Raw genomic sequence first — 19,261 nt, forward strand, 5'->3', positions numbered from 1 at the left:
GAAAGTGAAATCATTTAAATAATTCCATGTAAATCTGTGATGAAAAATATTTTCAATAGCGATAGAACTGTCTTCCAATTAAAAAAAAAATCCAAATTCTAGCTTATGTAAACATTCATCTCCCTTCTACCTTTCCCTCTGGTACTCCCCACAGAAAGTAAAACCAAAACAGGAACATAGGATTCCATGTTTATTAGGTACCCTTTTAATATACAGAACAGAATAAAGCTCCAGAAAAAGAACTAAACAAAATGGAGACAAGCAATCTACCAGACAGAGTTCAAAACACTGGTTATATGGATGCTCAATGATCTCAGGGAGAACTTCAACAAAGAGATAAAAAGCATAAAAATGGAGACAGAAAACATGAAAAAGAATGAGTCAGAAATAGACTACAATAACTAAAATGAAGAACACATTAGAGGGAATCAACAGTACATTAGATGATGCAGAGAACTGAATCAGCGATTTGGAAGATAAGGTAGCAGAAGACACCCAAACAGAACAGCAAAAAGGAAAAAGAATCCCCCAAAATGGGAATAGTTTAAAGGGCCTCTGGGGCAACATGAAGTGCACCAACATTTGCATCAGAGGGATACCAAGAGGAAAAGAGAGAGAGCAAGGAATTGAAAACCCATTTGAAGAAATAATGACAGAAAACTTCCCTAACCTGGTTAAGGAAATAAATATACAAGCCCAGAAGTTCAGAGTCCCAAACAAGATGGACCCAAAGAGACCCACCAAGACACAGCATAGTTAAAATGCCAAAGCTTAAAGACAAAGAATCTTAAAACAGCAAGAGAAAAGCAGTTAGTACCTACAAGGAAGCTCCCATAAGACTGTCAGCTGTTTCTCAACAGAAACTTTGCAGGCCAGAGGGATTGTTACAAAAATTCAAAGCGATGAATCTTGGACCTACAACCAAGATTACTCTACTCAGCAAAGCTATCTTAGAATCAAAGGATAGATAAAGAATTTCCCAGGGAAGAAAAAGCTAATGGAGTCCATCACCACCAAATCAGTATTACAAGGAATCTCAGAGAGACTTCTTTAAGATGAAGAAAAAAATAATATGAATAAAATGGCAATAACTACATATCTATCAAAAATTACTTTTAATGGAAATGGATTAAATGCTCCAATCAAAACATAGTGTGGTTGAGTGGATAAGAAAACATTGTATATGCTGCATAGAAGAGTCTTACTTCAGATAGACAGACACACAGAGACTGAAAGTAAAGGGATGGGAAAAAGGTATTTTATGAAAATGGAAACAAACAAAAAGTTGGGGTAGCAGTACTTATACCAAACAAAATAGACTTTAAAATAAAGGCTGTAACAAGAGACAAAGAAGGACCCAGTAATCTCACTTCTGAGTATTTATCCTAAAAACTCAAAATGGTATTTTGAGGGGACATGTGCATCCATATAGTCATTGCAGGATTGTTTACAGTGGCCAAGATGTGGAGGCAGCCTTGGTGTCCACTGATGGATGAATGGATAAATAGGAGGTGGTACATATATACAATGGAATATTGGTCGGCCATGGAAGAGAATGGGTTCTTGCCATCTGCGGCAGCATGGATGGACCTGGAGGATATTGTGCTGAGTGAAGTATATCAGCGAAAGACAGATGCAACGTGATTTTGCTTATATGTGGAATCTGAAGAACTAAATAAACAAATAAAACAGAAACAAGCTCATATATACAGAGAACATTTGGATGGTTGCCAGATGGGAGGGGTGTTGGGAATGGGTGAAAAAGGGAGAGAGATTAAGAAGTACAAAATGGTTGTTATAAAGTCATGGGGATGTAGAGTAGAGCATAAGGAATATAGTCAATAATATTGTAATAACTATGTATGGTGTCAGATAGGAACTAGATTTATCGGGATGATAGATGGGAGGGGAATTGGGGGGCTGAGTAAAAAGGAAAGCATTAAAAAATACAAATTGGTAGTTACAAACTAGTCATGGGGATGTTAAGTAAAGCATAGGGAATATGGTCAAAAATATGGTCATAACTGTATATATTGCCAGGTAGATACTAGACTAGTTAAGGGGATCACTTTTTAAATTATATAAAAATCTAACCACTATGCTGTGCTCCTGAAATTAATATAAAATAATATTGGATGTCAGCTGTAATTGAAATTTTTTTAAAGCAGGGGATAAAGGTGAAGGGGAATAAGAGGTTCACATTTCCAAGTATAAAACAAATGAGTCATAAGGCTGTAATATGAGGTCGGACAGTTAAGTTCGTGAACTCATCCTAGAAAAAATGGTGCATATCTCATTGCTGAATATCACTACACTCACCTTTGAAGTGCTTCCCTTGGGAAGCTATGCACCAATGCCAGCACCTAGTTCACCCTTCAAAGCAGATTTGGAACTCTTTTTCTGGAATGGCCATCAGAGCTGTCATCGTATTTCCCTTGATACTGTGAATGTCATAAAAATGTCTTCCTTTCAATATTTCCTTTATCTTCGGGTAAAGAAAGAAGTCATTGGGGACCAGATCAGGTGAGTAAGGAGGGTGTTCACAATACAGTTATTTATTCACTGGCTAAAAACTCCCTAACAGACAGTGCTGTGTGAGCTGGTGCATAGTCGTGATGAATTGTTGGCCATGAATTGTTGGCGAAAAGTTCAGGTCATCTAACTTTTTCACACAGCCTTTTCAGCACTTCCAAATAGTAAACTTGGTTAACTGTTTATCCAGTTGGTACAAATTCATAATGAATAATCTCTCTGATATCAAAAACATTAGCAACATCGTTGTAACAAGTTTGTGAACTTAATTGTCAGACCTTGTATACAACATAGGGAATATAGTCAATAATATTGTGATAGCATAGTACGACGTCAGATGGTTTGCTGGATTTATCATGGTGATCAATTCTTTAGATATATAAATGTTGCATAACTGTGGTGTATACCTGAAACTAATATAATATTGTATGTTAGCTATATTTTATTAAAAATCTTTAAAAAACATATGGAACTCACCTCTAATCTTTCTAGCTCTTCCTTGCCTCTAGGAGAAATCACAGCTTTACCTCTCACCTTTATTCATTAGTTGCATTATTAATATACAGCATTCATAATTATGAGTTAAAACAAGTCTTTACTCATAGATATAGGGAGAAACTGATGGTTGCCAGATGAAGAGGTTGGGGGATGCTGGGTGAAAAAGTTGAAGGGATTAAGAAGTACAAATTGGTAGTTACAAAGTAGTCATGGGGATACAAAGTACAGCATAGAGAATATAGACAATAATATTCTAATCACTGTATGGTGCCAGGAGGGTACTAGACTTTTCAAGAAGATTACTTTGTAAGTTATATAAATGTCTAACCACTATACTGTGCACCTGAAACTAATATTGAGTGTCAACTGTTATTGGAAAAAACAAAACAAAACCCAAAAACAAGTCTTTGAAATATTTGTGTTATTTTAATCTTTATAGAAAACAATCTAAAATTAGTGGTTCTTTTAACTCAGGTTTTGTGAAGGTGAAAATGGAGGCCATAATAAGGTTAAAAAAATAAAAAAGCCAGCTGCAACTCACTTTAGTATTTTTTTTTTTGAGACATAAGACATAAGATGTCGTTTTCTTCTCAGAGGTTTTGTGGCTTTTTTGATTTCAGCCACAGGTTCCTGACCTCAACTTTTCCAGTTGCCCTATCTACCTTGACTTACCTCCGTATTTGTCTTGACCATCTAGGACATCTTTTAAAGCATAGCTTTCTTAATACAGAGCCTCTGACTTGCTTAGTGCCCTGATTTCTGCCTCTGCGGCCCCACCTTTATCCCTCTTCTCCCAGGGGCCATGCTTCAGCCTCGTGCTTTAGCCCCCTGCTCCGCCGTCCAGCTTCAGTCCTGGGGTTCCTGGGCCAGCTTCCACGCACTCTCCTCGAGAACTGTGCTTCTTCCTTGCCCTGCTCATGGGATTGCTTCACACTGTACCACGCCCATAACTGGCTGGGGCGAAAACCAGCTAACAGTGCGCAGTGGCTATGCTGTAGGAACTGACTTGGTGTCTTTGTAGATGATGGTTTGTAAAGCTTCACTGATAACTTCCTAGGGGTAATTTTGACCTCCTGAAAGTGATGTATGTATGGCCCCTTCCTATTTGTAGTTACTCCACTGGTTTTCAGGACTCATTTGTAGCAAGTGACAGCCAAGCCAAGGATGGCTTTGCTTGGTGTCATGTCTTCAATTCTGTATTGAGCATGTTCATGTACAGAGCTGTAGGAGAGCGGAGAAGACACACTCCCCATCCTGGATGGGTGAGGTGAGCCTTGATGCACCTCAGCTACACCAAATCACCCTCAGGCTCTGCTGAGTACCTGCCTGCTCTCCTTCTAGACCTTTCTGCATGCACTCCTCTTCTGCCTGGGACGCTTTCTCCCCCTTTTCTTTAGCTAGCCAACTTTTTCTCTCCTTGCATCACAGCATTAATAGGCATTTCCTTGAGCTAACGTTTCTTCACTCCCCACAACTGGGTTAGGATCCTCACTGTGTACTCTCATATTGTCCTGCCCTGTTCTGAAACTTAGCACATAATGGTGAGTTGACTTGTTTTCTCCCTTGTTGGACTGTGAGCTGCTGGAAGGAAGCACTGTTTGGTTTGCTGTTGTATTAGGAGTATGCAGGACAGACCCAAAGTAATCAATGTATAATTAACACAACAAGGGCCAATATTATGGAGCACTCCGGATGTGCCACATTCTCTGCTTGGGGTTTTCCACATGTTTTCTTATCAAAACCTCACAACAACTGTATGAGTAAGTACGATAATTAATTGTACAGGGAGAAAAGTGAGGCTGATCAAAATTATTTGCCCAATGTGATAGCTAGTGGCAAAGCTGGTCCTTGACTGTAGAGCCACCTGCTTTAATGACTCGATTACACATAATGATAAACAAACATGTAAAAGGATGTCAGCAAAGCCATCCAATTGGAGCGCCTTAGAGGGACTGCAGCCTAGTGAGTGACATGTGTGGTTGGCATTGGCTGGCCACAAATGTTGTTCAATGGAGTTGCTTTTTTTCCTAGTTACATTGGACAGGTCTGCGACAGGTGTCAAATTCCCATAACTAGTCATTTGTTTTCTCTAAGGTGTGACATTTACTGTGGCTCCTAGAACTTGGGAGGTTATGCAGTATAGAAGATCGAACTCTGGTTTTTAAATTAGGGGTCCTAAGGTTGGGGTAGCCTCTCTTTCCCTCACAGGCAGTGTTGATGTGGGTAGGTTGAAAGGGGATTGTTCCGAGTCCCACCACTTCATTGCACAGTAGAGACACTGGAGTGGTGTGAGTCTCACAAGGAGTGCGTGTACAGTAGGCATTTCGACTTGATGGATATTGCCTCCTACTAGGATGTTTTCTCTGGAATGTTATTTTTCTGTCATGGAGAATCTAGTGGTATTTAATAAAAAGAGATCATATGCAGGTTGATTTCTGGGAAGTTCTGCAAATGATTAAGATTTCAGATAGTTCTGTCTTCCAACCATATGTTGACAGGGAAGCTTCTCTATCATAGTATTGTAATTGTGGCACCTGACATAAATTACTGGGTTAAATGGCCAAATTATTTAATTCAGAAAAAGAAAAGTATACACTGTAGATTATTTTCTTACTGTTTCTTCACCAAGAGTATTATAGTAAGATCTCATTTTTTCTTTTTTATCTCTTCAGGTGTCTTAGCTAACGTAGAGGAAAATTCTGAATCTAATTTTACGAGTCACTTTGAAGTCACTTGTAGTCACTTTGATGATACGTGTACATATAGTAGCTGGAACTAATAGGTGATAAAATGTCACCAATGAGAAGTTCCTTTTCATTGGGCCTTCCTGCCCTTGTTTGGGGACTGATGAACTCATTCATAAGTTTACTTTTACTTGACATTCAGCACTTGAGTGATTTTGCAGATTACATTTTGGGGATCCCTTAATAACTACCTCCCTACTCTGACCTTTCAAGATAGGGGCTGTGAGCTGCTCTAGTGAGCAGATCCTGTGCCAGCTCCCAAGCCATTGTCAAGCAGTTACTTTTTATGTTTCTCTGTGTACCTGACTTGATTCTAAGCTTGTGGGCCCCAGGAATTATGTAATATTCATAGCTGTGGGTCCCCGCACTTGTGGCACCTAAGTAGGCTTCTGATAAATATTTGTAGGATGTTCAAAGCAGTTAGTATGCATAGCTCCTAGAGCAAAATTTAAAATTTGTATATATGCGTTTAAAACAGATTGGGGCCATATTTTCAATATAGTATAGTGGTTAAAAGTGTGGTCTTTGCAAGCAGTCTGGGGTTTTTATCCACTCTGCTGCTTCCTAGCCTATGTGAGGAATACAGAAATCTACTTCATAAGGGTGTTATGAAGATTCGTTCACCCAGTTATATCCTGAGCTTGCTGTGTGCAGGGTTGAGAGCTTTGATTTCACAGAGACAGACTATGACCAAGTAAACCCAGAAAAGAGGAAAATTTCAGATTGTAAGTGTTAGGAGGGAAATAGACACAGTGAGGTGGGAAGGAGAATTCTGGTGAGGGTGATGCGAGAGTAGAAGGGGGTGGGGGATTTGTAGAAGGTGGCAGCTGGGGATGTGACAGTAAACAGAAAGGCCCTGAACAGGGTGTCTGCTGGGCCTGTTCTGGGGTAGGGGTGGGGCTAGTATGGCTTGAGAGAGGATGTTGAAGAGGGTAATATCTATTTTCTTTTTAAATATGGATTTAGAGTTAACTAAATAATTTAATGGTGAAGACAACGAAACACATTAAGAAGGACAGTGTAAGATGGGGGGAGATGAGGCAGGGGCCGGGGCTTGAAGGGTTGGGGTAATAAGCTCACCTACTTTAAGAGCCAGGCCAATACCTTGACTGAGTGAAGACCTCCTTTGGTTTGTGATTTCTAATAGAGACACAGGTGTAGAGAAATATTTCTCTACAGCAGTGCAAACACCATGATAAATGGCAAGTGAGGTGATCCAAACATGATGGTAATGGTAAGTGAGAGACCCAGTGTGGACTGGGGTCAGCTCAGAGCCTTCTGGGCCTGACTGAAGAGGGTGTCTATTCCTCAGTGCTACCCAGGTGTGGCCAGGTGGGGATGTGGGTTCCAGGTGCTAAATCTGCCAAGTTTTACAGAGAACCAGAATCTGAATTTCTGCGGGAAATTCCCAGATTAAAAAATGTTGGCTCATGTTTTCTTTAAAAAAAAAACCCACAACAAATCTTGCAATGGATACACAAAATGCATCTGTGAGCTGCCTCTCTGAAACAGCTGCTGAAAGCCCTTTTATGCTGTGATAAAGGGAATTAAATGAAGTATGGTGCACGTTAGCATGTTAACCATTTTGCCTTAGGCCTAGAGCATATCCAATACTGAGGGGGGAAGAGGTGCTTTCTGTTAATTGCACAGGTTAATGTGTTTAATTGTCTTCACCATTCATTTGTTTACTTAACTCTAAATCCATATTAATAAGTAAATATTATTCTACTTTAGTTTAAGTGATTAATATATGATAGTTGCTATTTTTGCCATTTAATCTGTTTAGTTGTTTTCGCTATCAATTTGGTGAATTCTGTTTTCACTGAATGAAAGTAAACATTAGTCTAATTCATGTGATAAAGTAGAGAAGAACAAAGGATGAACATTTTTTGGTGATCCCATTGTTTTTTTTTTTCTTTACTGTCTACCCCTTTGTGCTGTAGTCTTGCTTCCCTCACTTGTGTTTGCACTTTGGCACATTTGGGTCTCCAGTCTGCTGGCCAGGAAGGCTGCATGTATATGGGAAAGAACTGTGGCAAAAATGACATTTTGGACAAGGCGAATGATGATGGGAATGCAGCCTTATGCCGTGATGTCATGTTTAGAGGCTTTTCATCAGTTGTAATGAAATACAAATGTGCTCAAAGCAAGTTATTATCTTTTTTCCCCCCCAAAAAACTTCATTTAGTATGGCCTAAACCATGTAGTGTTACAAGGATTATGTTTGGTGTGTTGTAATCTGTTGGCAGTTGTCTTGGGGAATTTATTCAGCATCAGCATCTCTGGTGTCAAGTTGGGTAAATAACTTGTTCATGCACTTTTTGGTCTTATTGTCTCTAGGTTAAAATTCTTGACCATCACGGAGAAGAACACTGGGAGTAACAAAATATACTTAAATATTTCTAATAGATGAAACACTTATAAAAAATGCATCTAAAAAGATACTCTTCTAACAACAACAACAAAAAACAAATTTGTTTTTTCTCAGGGTTTTTTTTTTTTTTTGCATTGTTTTAAAATGAGATCGTTTAGTTGTATCAACATGACGCTAAAGACTTGAAAATGATCTCTGTTTGAGAACGTCTTATCTGTAAATATGTTCTTAATTGAATCAATATTTCGCTCAATTTTTGTTACAGATCATGGAGGAAACAAATACGCAGATTGCTTGGCCATCAAAGCTGAAGATCGGAGCCAAATCCAAGAAAGGTAAATTGTGAGACATGGAGAAATTGGTTTTGATAACAGAGGCTGTGGGATTACTACAAGATTGCCAGGGAGAAAATGAACCCTTATTTTGATCATGTTTATCCCCAAATATTTGTCAAATAGCAATATTTTTTGGAAGTGTATCATAATCAAAAATAATGTAGAGCCTTTTAGCCAACAACAGAAAACAATGTTTTAAAGTATTTTCTTACAATAGAAATGTTGTTATAGAAGATATCATAGCAAATGATGGTTTCAAGGATGCCTCTTCATTTGATGGCATGGTAACTTTCCACTTGTAATAACATATTTTCAACATATAAACTCCAAATGTTTACACTTTAGTTCTTGTTTATGTACCACACAGATTTTTTTCTAGCTTTAATAAAAGTATCTTTTAAAAATTATTTATTTTCGCAGTTACAGTTGACATTCAATATTATTTTAAGTAAGTTTCAGGTGTACAGCGTAGTGGTTAGACATTTATATAACTTATGTCGTGATCCCTTGATTAATCCAATATCCACCTGGCACTATATATAGTTGTTGCAATATTATGGACTATATTCCCCATGCTATACTTTACAATGCTGTGACTATTTTGTAACCACCGATTTGTATTTCTTAGTCTCTTCACCTTTTTCACCCAGGCCCCAACTCCCTTCCCATCTTGCAACCATCAGTTTATTCTCTGTATCTATGAGTCTGCTTCTTTTTTGTTTATTCATTTATTTTGTTCTTTAGATTATTACATATATGTGAGGTCTTATGGTATTTGTCTTCCTCAGTCTGACTTATTTCACTTACCATAATACCTTCTGGGTCCATCCATTTTGTTGCAAATAGTAAGATTTAATTATGTTTTATGGCCAAGCAATATTCGGTTGTGTATATGTACCACTTCTTCTTTATCTATTTGTCTGTTGATGAACACTTAGGTTGCTTCCATATCCTGACTATTGTAAATAGCACTGCAGTGAACATGTGGGTGCGTATATCTTTTTAAATTAGTGTTTTGGATTTCTTAGGATAAATACCAAGAAGAGGAATTTCTGGGTCATAAGGTAGTTCTATTTTCAATTCTTTGAGAAGCCTCCAAACCGTTTTCCATAGTGGCTGCACCAATTTGCAGTCCCACCAACAGTGAACAAGGGTTCCCTTTTCTCTGCATCCTCGCTAACACTTCTTTGTTGATTTATTGATGATGGCCATTCTGACAGTGGGAGGTGATATCTCATTGTGTTTTAATTTGCATTTCCCTGGTGATTAGTGACATTGAGCATCTTCTCATATGTCTATTGGTCATATGCATGTCCTCTTTGGAGAAATGTCTATTCAGGTCCTCTGCCCATTTTTAATTGAATTGTTCATTTTTTTGACGTTAAGTTGTATGAGTTATTTATAAATTAAGCCCTTATCAGATGTATCATTGGAAAATATCTTCTCCCATTCAGAATGATGTCGTTTTGTTTTGTTGGTGGTTTCCTCTGCTGTGTAAAAACTTTTTAGTTTGATGTAGTCCCATTTGTTTATTTTTTCTTTTGTTTCCCTTGCTTCAGGAGATATATCAGAAAAAAATAATAGTCTCAACGTAGCTTTTTCTTTATATCCTTTATAACTTATAGGACTTATATTCAGCTAGTTTTCAGATAGTTCTCCAGGTTTATTGTTCTGTAATTTAGTTGTAATTTTAATGTAGTCTTGGGAGGAGGCAAGCACAATGTTTATTTACCCCACTATCTTGCTCCCCTCTCCTCTGTACCAAACAGATTTAATAGCTGATTTTTTTTTCCCCTCCAATGTGATACAAACTTTAGATTTTCTTTCTTGGCTGTTTCTTCTCCTCTTTTCCTATCAGACAGTGAAAAACTCACTAGATTTCTCTTTTAGACTGAGCATTTCCCTCATGTGGCCTTTATTCTGCTTTATCTGGAGGACACTACCCAATGCATGGATGGTCAGAAGTGAAAGTCGAGGTACCATTAAATTTCTTTCAAGATTACATACTATTTTCAAATAACCTGCTAGTATATATTTTTATGGATAGTTTTTCTTTTTAAAGTAAACCTTAGTCTCAATGAACTTTGTTGTGTATACTTCATTAAAGAATGCATGTAGTCATTAGGAGGTAATAAAGAGTACCATCAAACAATTGAGGAAACAATAGTTGTGGAAACTGAGCATTATCCATTATGGTCTAGCTTTTTGTTGTTTAGCTTTGCATTTGCTGCTCCTTCTCCCTATCACTTTTATCAGTAACTGATGCTAAATACTGCAAGAATTCTCAATTTCCTGTCTTATTTTAGTCCAGATTGTGTTCTTTTAATCTTGTGATAATGGTGGCAAGAAGTGGGAATCTGATGTGCTAGACAGTCATAAGACGTGGTGAATTTCCAAGTGTAATTCCATAACTTTGTATAAACCTTGCAATTGCCAAGGGCTATAGGATATACTCTCAATTAATCTTCAGTATGTTGAGATATTTTATACTTATTATGCAGAAGAAGAAACTGTCATTAGTGGGTTATCTACTTGGTTGTTTGTGGCCATTTAAAAATCCCTGACCTACTATAGTACTTGAGTAAATTGGAACTTGAACATGAACTGGAACCTCTTTTCCTATCGTTAGGTATTTTTACTTAAAGGATGAAATGAGCTTCATTACTATCCTAATATAAATGTAATTTGATCAGTGCCCAAAGAAAACCCCCAAGGAAATATGAATATTAAAATAATTCCAGATAATTTTGGGTGGGTTATTCTCTTGCATTACCCAGGCTAGTTTTCTTCCCCCCTACTATATGAGAAACTGAGAATTGATTAATTTTTATTCAAAATGTGATGACAAGTTTGGAGATTTTAGATAATATGTTTAGGTTAATGTTTTAGATTAGTTTCCAGTCATTGACACACAACCCACTCAGAATGGCCAACTATATTTCACATTTTGATTGTAAGTTTTGCTTTGAAAAAAAGAGTATTTTAGCAGTACACTTGAGGGCATTTCACATCATTTCCATATGGTTAAAGTTAACCTTTGGAATTGTGCCTAAGAATTGATCTCTCCAGGCTTAAGTCTACAGACATCATTTTATTTTTTATTATTTATGAAGTGCTATGAATGTACACAGTACTGTGTGATGAGCAGAATGTGCCAAAAGAGAGAGATGGAGCTCAAGGAAGAGAGAAAAGTCAAGAGTTTTCCTCAGAGGAATTTACTGTTCAGAATTTACTTGAGTTGCTCTTATTATTTAAACACACAGCTGCTGAGTTAGTTCTTGGCTACCATCCCTAATATGTATATTCCTATATTATTTTTTGAATGATTTAATTCAGAGATGAAGTTTGTCTATAATTTGTATTTGGTAAAAGTAAAATAAAAATGGCAGGAGGAGCTTTAGAAGGTAATTGTTTGCTCTTTCTTCCAATGTGGCTGTTCCTTCTGAATTTTGTATAGGAAAGAGTTGTTGGTCTTTATTTTAAGCCTTCTTCATTCCAAACATTATTATTATTATATCTAAGGACTTGTGCCATGTTTTGCATGATTATTAAATTCCACATCTTGTGGTGGTGATGTGAAGATTTGGAATATACAGATAATCCCCAGACTGTGTTAGAGAGACAACATAGCCATGAATTTGTGTTGTATTTCACTTTCTAGATTTATAATGCTTATTGGGTAAATATTTGAGTCAAGACAGCATTTTTATGGTTACTGTTTCCACAGTCTGCTGCCTTTTTTCACCTTATTGGAATTTAGTCCTATGCTTTTCAATGAACTTCTAATAGTTCTGTCCAAATCTTATTTTTTCAGCCATCAATCCTTTATCAGACCAGTTATTTGAGCGACTGTATGGTTCCTTTGGTTGAAGTTGTGGTAGGATGCTGTCTGGCAGAAAGACAGAAAGCCAACAGCCAATTGCCTTCAGACAATTCAGATCCTTGTTGAGAGATTCTGGTTCCGTAGTTCTGAGGTGGGAGACGGAAGCCATATATTTAACAAGTTCCCCTGGTTTGTTCTTATGGTTAAACTGAGTTTGAGAAACAAAAATCTCATCATATGACATGGAAATATCATGTTTGAGTCAGTAAAGAGACTATGTGTTCAAAAAGCAATGGATGATGACTACTATTGAAAAACAGGCCAAGTGTTTCAACAGTTGCTTCTGAAGGATGTCCATCTTGGTTTTCAAAGAACGGCATTTTTACGGATTTGTTGATTTTAAGCTTCTGCCATCTTTGCAGTCAGGTAACGTGGGTAAGTTTAGAGGGATCACAGCCTCATTTTTCTGTGCCTGTGCTGAAATATAATTTTGGATAACAGACCATCTGGTGTTTGTCCCCTATCTTTACCCCGCTTTCTTCTTCATCATCCTTCTTGTTCTTCTTTTTTTCCTTTTATTCCTCTTCCATTCCCCTTTAACCATATAGAATATAAGGAAAATTGTAATAGAAACATTTTCATTTAGTAAGCAGGGCATTTGGGGGAAGTACATGTTTTTTGATATAAACTCAGGGACTATAGAATTAAAGAAAAAAAATTCCTGAGTGTTTGAAATTATTGAAAGATGGAATGTTCATTAGAGCTGGAAAGAACTTAGAATTTAAGGTTCAATATAATGGACATTTAAATAGGCAACTCTAAGATTGACTTAATGTGGGCCATGATTAAGAAAAGTAAAGCAATGCTTAGTAGTTGGTTTTTTTTTTCATGACAGTAGATTTATTTATTTTTCTTATCTGCATCATTGGCTGTGATTGTGAATATATTGCTGAATTTTAATGCTGAGAGCAATTATTCTTGTTCTCACCTTTTATTTATGTTGCAATGGTTGTAGAATTTTATCAGCATCAATAGAATTTTTCAGCATCTATAGAATTGACTATACATATCATCTTCTTTAACTGTTTGATATAATGAAATACATGGATGGACTCTTCCTCCCTCCCTCCCTCCCTCCCTTCCTCCCTCCCTCCCTCCCTCCCTTCTTCCCTCCCTCCCTCCCTTTCTCCCTCCCTTTCTTAATTCATTTCTTTGTATAACATAAATTTATTTTGAGTGGAAGTAAATAAAACTCTAACTTTTGGAGTCAGAATACTAGAACATTCTGCTTTACATAGAAAAATCTGAGGTTTGTGCCTGTGAGACTGGTATTTAATAATTAAGGCATTTAATATGGTAAACCTTACTAAAATAGAATAACTTCAGGCACTCATTAAGATTTTGAATATGCTATTGTGAATCACAGCCTATTTTAAAATACGTGCAGCTTCATTAAAGTACAAATAGCATTTTGAACGCATTCAACTATTTTGCCAAATAAAGTCCTGCCAGATCTGCCTTAACAAATAGATAAAAGTGATTTGTAATGAGAATTTATTAAGCTGGTATGATTGTGCTGCATGCCCCACCATGCTATATGAGTTCTCTTAAGTAAGGCAAACATTTTTCTTACAGTCTTCCTTTTGTTCTTAATTTTCTCATCAGTATTTTTCTTCTTAGGTTGGCAAAGGTAAATGTAGGTAAAAATTGTTTAAAGTTTTTATGCCAAATTCCAAATAAATAAAGTCAGCATTAACAAAGCTTTATTGCCTTTTGTTCTGGAAAGGAGTTGTCCTGCAGAGTTTAACTAAGTGATAGAAACTGTTCTCTGCAAGTGTTTCTCCTTTGACAATGGAGGATGCCCCAGGACTAGCTGGAATGAAAGGTGTTGACTGGATTGCTGGATGTGTCCTAGTTTGGAGGCAATTTGGCACCAAGTTTGGCCAAATTTATTCTTCCTCCTAGAATAAACAAGAGAATCATCAAAATCCCATGAGGTTTTAATAATTTTGGTTGCATTCCATCCAAATAAATATCTAATAGAAAATCTTAGCATGAGAAAAATTATAGACTGTTGACTTGATTTGTTTCCAGGGGAAAGTATTTTGTTGAGGGTATTTACACTTTTGTTGGGTGTTCACGTTGGACTATTTAAGGCCTTTAACATGGTATTGCTTAAAGGGCAGATGGCAGAGAAGAAGCATGGCATGGTATGCTGGACCACAATTTCTCCATGGTGGCTTGTATCTTAGTGTATGAAAAATTAATTTAGTGGACCCCAACCAGCATGTAAAAATATACAATTCGATTAGAAAAGAAAACATCAGGGTTACTGTAAGAGTATTGTTTTGTGATACTTTCAGTCATATGTGTCACTGTTTATGTGTATGTATACAAACACACATACACACATATGTATCACTAGGTTATGATGTAGAATGTGTGACAAAGAGAGGTCAGAGAACACTGTTGTAGGTGGTCAGTTCCCCTGAGGGTAAAGAGCATATGCGTTTTGTTCCTCACTGTAGCCCTAGCACTCTAACCAGTACATTATTGGCGCTAAATAAATATTTGTGGATTGTTCCTCAACTCAACTCAATCATGATTATAGTGGATCCATTATTACAGATGGGGCTATATATCACTAAAGAGTGTTATGTAGGAAAAATACTTAGAATCACAGTCTTCGCACTGGGGTGGCAGTCACTGCTATGAAAAATAGCAACTAATGATGTCTTTCCAGTAGACCTCTTAAGTGAACTAACGTGGGACACGATTTGTGGATGAGGCTCATGTGGCTAATGCTCCTTTAGTGGTTTCCATAGTCTTCGTGAGGGAAGTGGAAAGAAACTTAAGGAAAATGACCTGTTCATTGTTATTCATGGGACACCCGAATAAGTGAAACTCTGGTGCCATCATTAGTAGACTTGTAAGTGAGACTTACCAAGATGCAGCTTCCTGATTGTCTTCCAAACCAAGTTGTTTTGGTTGTAGTTACTTTAATTAGTATTTGGTTACATAGTTGACATAGCCATAGTAATATTGGGCACTACCATTTGTTGTTAGTAAATACTTTACTAAATACTTTACATATGTAATCTTATCTGATGATCGGTGCAACCCTATGAGGTAGGTGATGATATTTTCCTTTTGCAGGTGAACAAACTAAGGCACATGAAGGTAGAATAATTCACCTATAGATTTATAGTTAGTAAGTAGCAGACCCCAAACGAACTCAGATTCATTTTCGGAGCCTCAAATCTTAATCACTGTACTTTTCTCGCCTGGGGTGAGAAAATACCTTTCTTGATGTCTTTCCTTAATCCATATCATTCTCTGATGTGGTATTACTTCAGTGATCATTGCCAGGTATAGCTGACTACAATCAATAATAATAATCAGTTTCATAATGCCTCAGTCCTTGGGAATTACAGAGACTTAAAGGTGGGCTAACTTTAGCATATCCTTACTCTTAAGTTGGATTTAACATTTAAAAATATGAAACCACTTGTAGCTGTGCCCATTTAAAAAAAATGCCTGCTTCTGAATTTTAACTTGATATATCATGTTTTTATATGCAGTTTCCTTAGGAACAGACATTTTTATTTGTCATTAAGCTAAACAACTTCTAAAATGGTTTTGAAGGGAAAATAAGCTCAGAACATGTTATAAATTGCTTGGAGGTGTTTTTTTTTCCCCCCTCACTTTTTTGCTTTCAGTCTTTGAAAGTAGTTTGTTTGACCTACCCAGAAACCATTGTATTTCATCTGGGTAGAAAAATTTTGTACTTAACTTTTTTATATATATTATTAATGTGACTGATCATCAATTAGTGAGTGCTGATGGGGAGCTAAGAGTAGGAATTCAACCAAAGAGCTGGATAAGTTATTTGCAGTGTACTAATAGTCACTGGTTAGAGAAAGCATGGTCTAACTGCGACCTCTCATGAGGATGGAGACCTGGGTTATGTCTAGTTCTTGAAACTCCCAGTATACTTCAACAATAAAAGCTTATAAAAATTAATGTATGTTTTAATGTATAATCTGTCACTATATTCCTTTTTACATGAAGCCTCATTTGTAGATATTGTTAAATATGCAAGTTTGAGATCCTTTCGATGCTCTCACACAGGCATATCTTACCCTCCGTCCCCACCCACACGCCATTTTACAGGTGAGATGATTCATGCAATGTGACACATTATCAGGATTAAAGACTTGAGCTTCGATTCATTTCTTGATATCCAACTGGTTCCCCATACTTCCCTCTGAAGGATTGGTTCACTTGCTCATCTCATAACTGCCACAAGCTAGCCTCTCTTTCCAATCATTTCTGTCTCTCCTGTACTAGAGCCAGAGAGGATGATGGCCTTAGCTTTTCAATTGTCCTATCAAACCTGAAATAAGCAAATATATCTGGTGGTTTATGAAAAGATATTTTTCATCAACTTAGCAAGGAAACAAATTTGGAGTGGAATCGAGAGGTGAGAAAGTAAATGAAAAAGATGAAAGCATCAAGAGAATAAGAAAATAGGTCAGAGACTGGGAGAAAAATATTTGCACAAGGCATATCTGGAAGAGGACTATCACCCAAAACATACAAATAACTCGTAAAATTTAACAATAAGGAAATGGACAACCCAATTAAAAAATCGGTAAAAAATCCGAGCATACACCTCACCAAAGAAGATAGACAGATGGCAGATAAGCATATGAAAAGATGCTCAATATCATATGTCATTAAGGAATTGCAAATTAAAGTGACATTCTACTACACAGCTAGTAGAATGGCTGAATTTCAAAATACTGACATCACCAAATGCTGGTGAGGATGTGGAGCAACAGGAACTCTCATTCATTGATGATAGAAATGCAAAATGGTACATCTGCTTTGGAAGACAGTTTGGCAGTTTCTTATAAAACTAGACGTATTCTTACCATATGATCCAGCAATGACCCTCATTGGTATTTCCCCAAATGACTTGAGAACTATGTCCACACAAAATGCTTCACACAGATATTTATAGTAGCTTTATTCAGTAGCCAAACTTGGAAGTCACCAATATGTCCTTCAGTAGGTGAATGAATGAATAAACTGTGGTTCATCCAGACAATGGAATATTATTCAGCATTAAAAAGATGAGCTATCAAGCCATGAAAAGACATGGAGGAACTTTGAATGCATATTACTAAGTGAAAGAAGCCAATCATATGTATTGTATTATTCCAGCTATATGACATTTTGGGAAGGCAAAACTGTGGAGACAGTAGAAAGATTAGTGATTAGTGGTTACTAGGGGTTTAGTGGGGAGGGAAGCATAAATAGGCAGAGCACAGAGAATATTTAGGACAATGAAAATATTCTGTTTAATTTAAAATGGTAGATACATGTCATTATACATTTGTCAAAACCCACAGAATAGGTTTCGATGTTGATATGATGTTGATGGCGAGGGAGGTAGTACCTGTGTGTGGGAGGGGCATATAGGAATTCTGTACTTTCCACTCAATTTTGCTGTGACCTTGACTGATCTAGAAAATGAAGTCTATATTAAAAATAGTCATAGATACTGGCTACAACACTTTAATCAGCATTTTAAAGTGTACTATATGCAAAGATGTTATATAATCAATAATAATTCTTTAACATATGAGTTTAAAAGCAGCATGAAATCTCTTAAGAACCAAATGAAAAGTTTTGTGAAATGGAGGGAGGGAGGGAGAAAGGAAAGAAGGAAGATAGATAGATAGATAGAGTTGAATTAAGCAGTAAATCACACTCTTGTTCCCCAGGAGGTGAGTGGAGCCCCATCCTCATCTTTCTTAGCTCACCGGCCCCTGTGACTGCTGTCTCTCTTCTTGGAAGAGTTCCTTCCCCCTCAGTCTTCTTATCTCCTGAGCAGATGCTTTTAAGTCCCTTGCCTTTAGCGAAGAAAGTGCCACCCCAGGATCCCTTGTGTCTGCAGTTCCTTTTTCTTCTGTTAAACCCAATGAGGAGGGAAGAAAATACTTTCTATTTGCCTGCCTTATAATAGGCATTGGGTAGGTGTGTTACCTGTTATCTCTTTTAATCCTCACAATAACCCAGATGAATGACTATTATAATCCCTATTATACACATTAATAACTGATGTGGAGAGATGATATAATGTGTTCAAGGTCATAGAGATTGAAGTGATGGAGTTAGGACATAATCCTTGATTTCAAACATCAGGGTATTTCTCCCCACTCCATAAACATGCACATAGCATGTTGGTGAGTGGTCACCAAAGGAATGAAGATTCACTAACATTTACCTTAAGAAAACTAAAGAATATGTTTCCTAATTATTTTCTAGAAGAAAGGCAATCCTAACCACTTACCCACGTTCTAGAAGCTTGCTGGATGTCTATTTTTAAAAATTTCAACCTAGATTTATTTTTATCGTTCTTTGTACTTTTTGCAGTATCTTTCTTTTTTTTTTTTTGGTGACTCATTAGTGGTTTTACTAGGATTTATATACTTTTATCTACAGCAGTGGTTTTCAACTGGGGATGATTTTATCCCCCAGGGAACATTTGGCAGTATCTGGAGATAATTTTGTTTGTCACAGCTGGGAGGTGGTCCTACTGTTCATTGAGTGGGTAGAGCCCAGGGATGATACCAAATGTCCTACAATGCACAGGATAGCCCTCACGACAAGAATTATCTGGCGTGAAATGTCAATAGTGTGAGGTTGAGAAACGCTGAGCTGGAGCAGCAGGTATGATTTCAGGAGACCACAGTCTGCATAGCACTGGGTTCCTACTAGAACATTTCATGAAACTCGGTGTATCGTATACTGGCTTGCTTTTGCAGCTTGAGAATGACAGTTTTTCTGTGTTCGGACTCCTGAAGGAAGAGTGTACATATGTGACAATATAGGTGAATTAACCGACTCTCAGTAAAAGAGAGAAAAGGTGGGAGGGTGGTCTACA

The 19,261-nt window shown here is 37.1% G+C and overlaps 1 protein-coding gene across 3 annotated transcripts in view; it reads left to right on the forward strand.

The window, feature by feature from the left end:
• The window catches only part of BICC1 (BicC family RNA binding protein 1), a 249,144-nt gene that overhangs the window by 128,043 nt on the left and 101,840 nt on the right, over nucleotides 1-19,261 (forward strand). For all 3 annotated transcript variants that reach the window (XM_019731836.2, XM_019731837.2, XM_019731835.2), the window contains exon 3: nucleotides 8,414-8,483. In XM_019731836.2, coding sequence (XP_019587395.2) covers nucleotides 8,414-8,483 — 70 coding nt within the window. The remainder of the gene's footprint in view (nucleotides 1-8,413; nucleotides 8,484-19,261) is intronic.

Source organism: Rhinolophus sinicus, linkage group LG07 (genome assembly GCF_036562045.2).
Source record: "Rhinolophus sinicus isolate RSC01 linkage group LG07, ASM3656204v1, whole genome shotgun sequence".
Taxonomy (NCBI): Eukaryota; Metazoa; Chordata; class Mammalia; order Chiroptera; family Rhinolophidae; genus Rhinolophus; species Rhinolophus sinicus.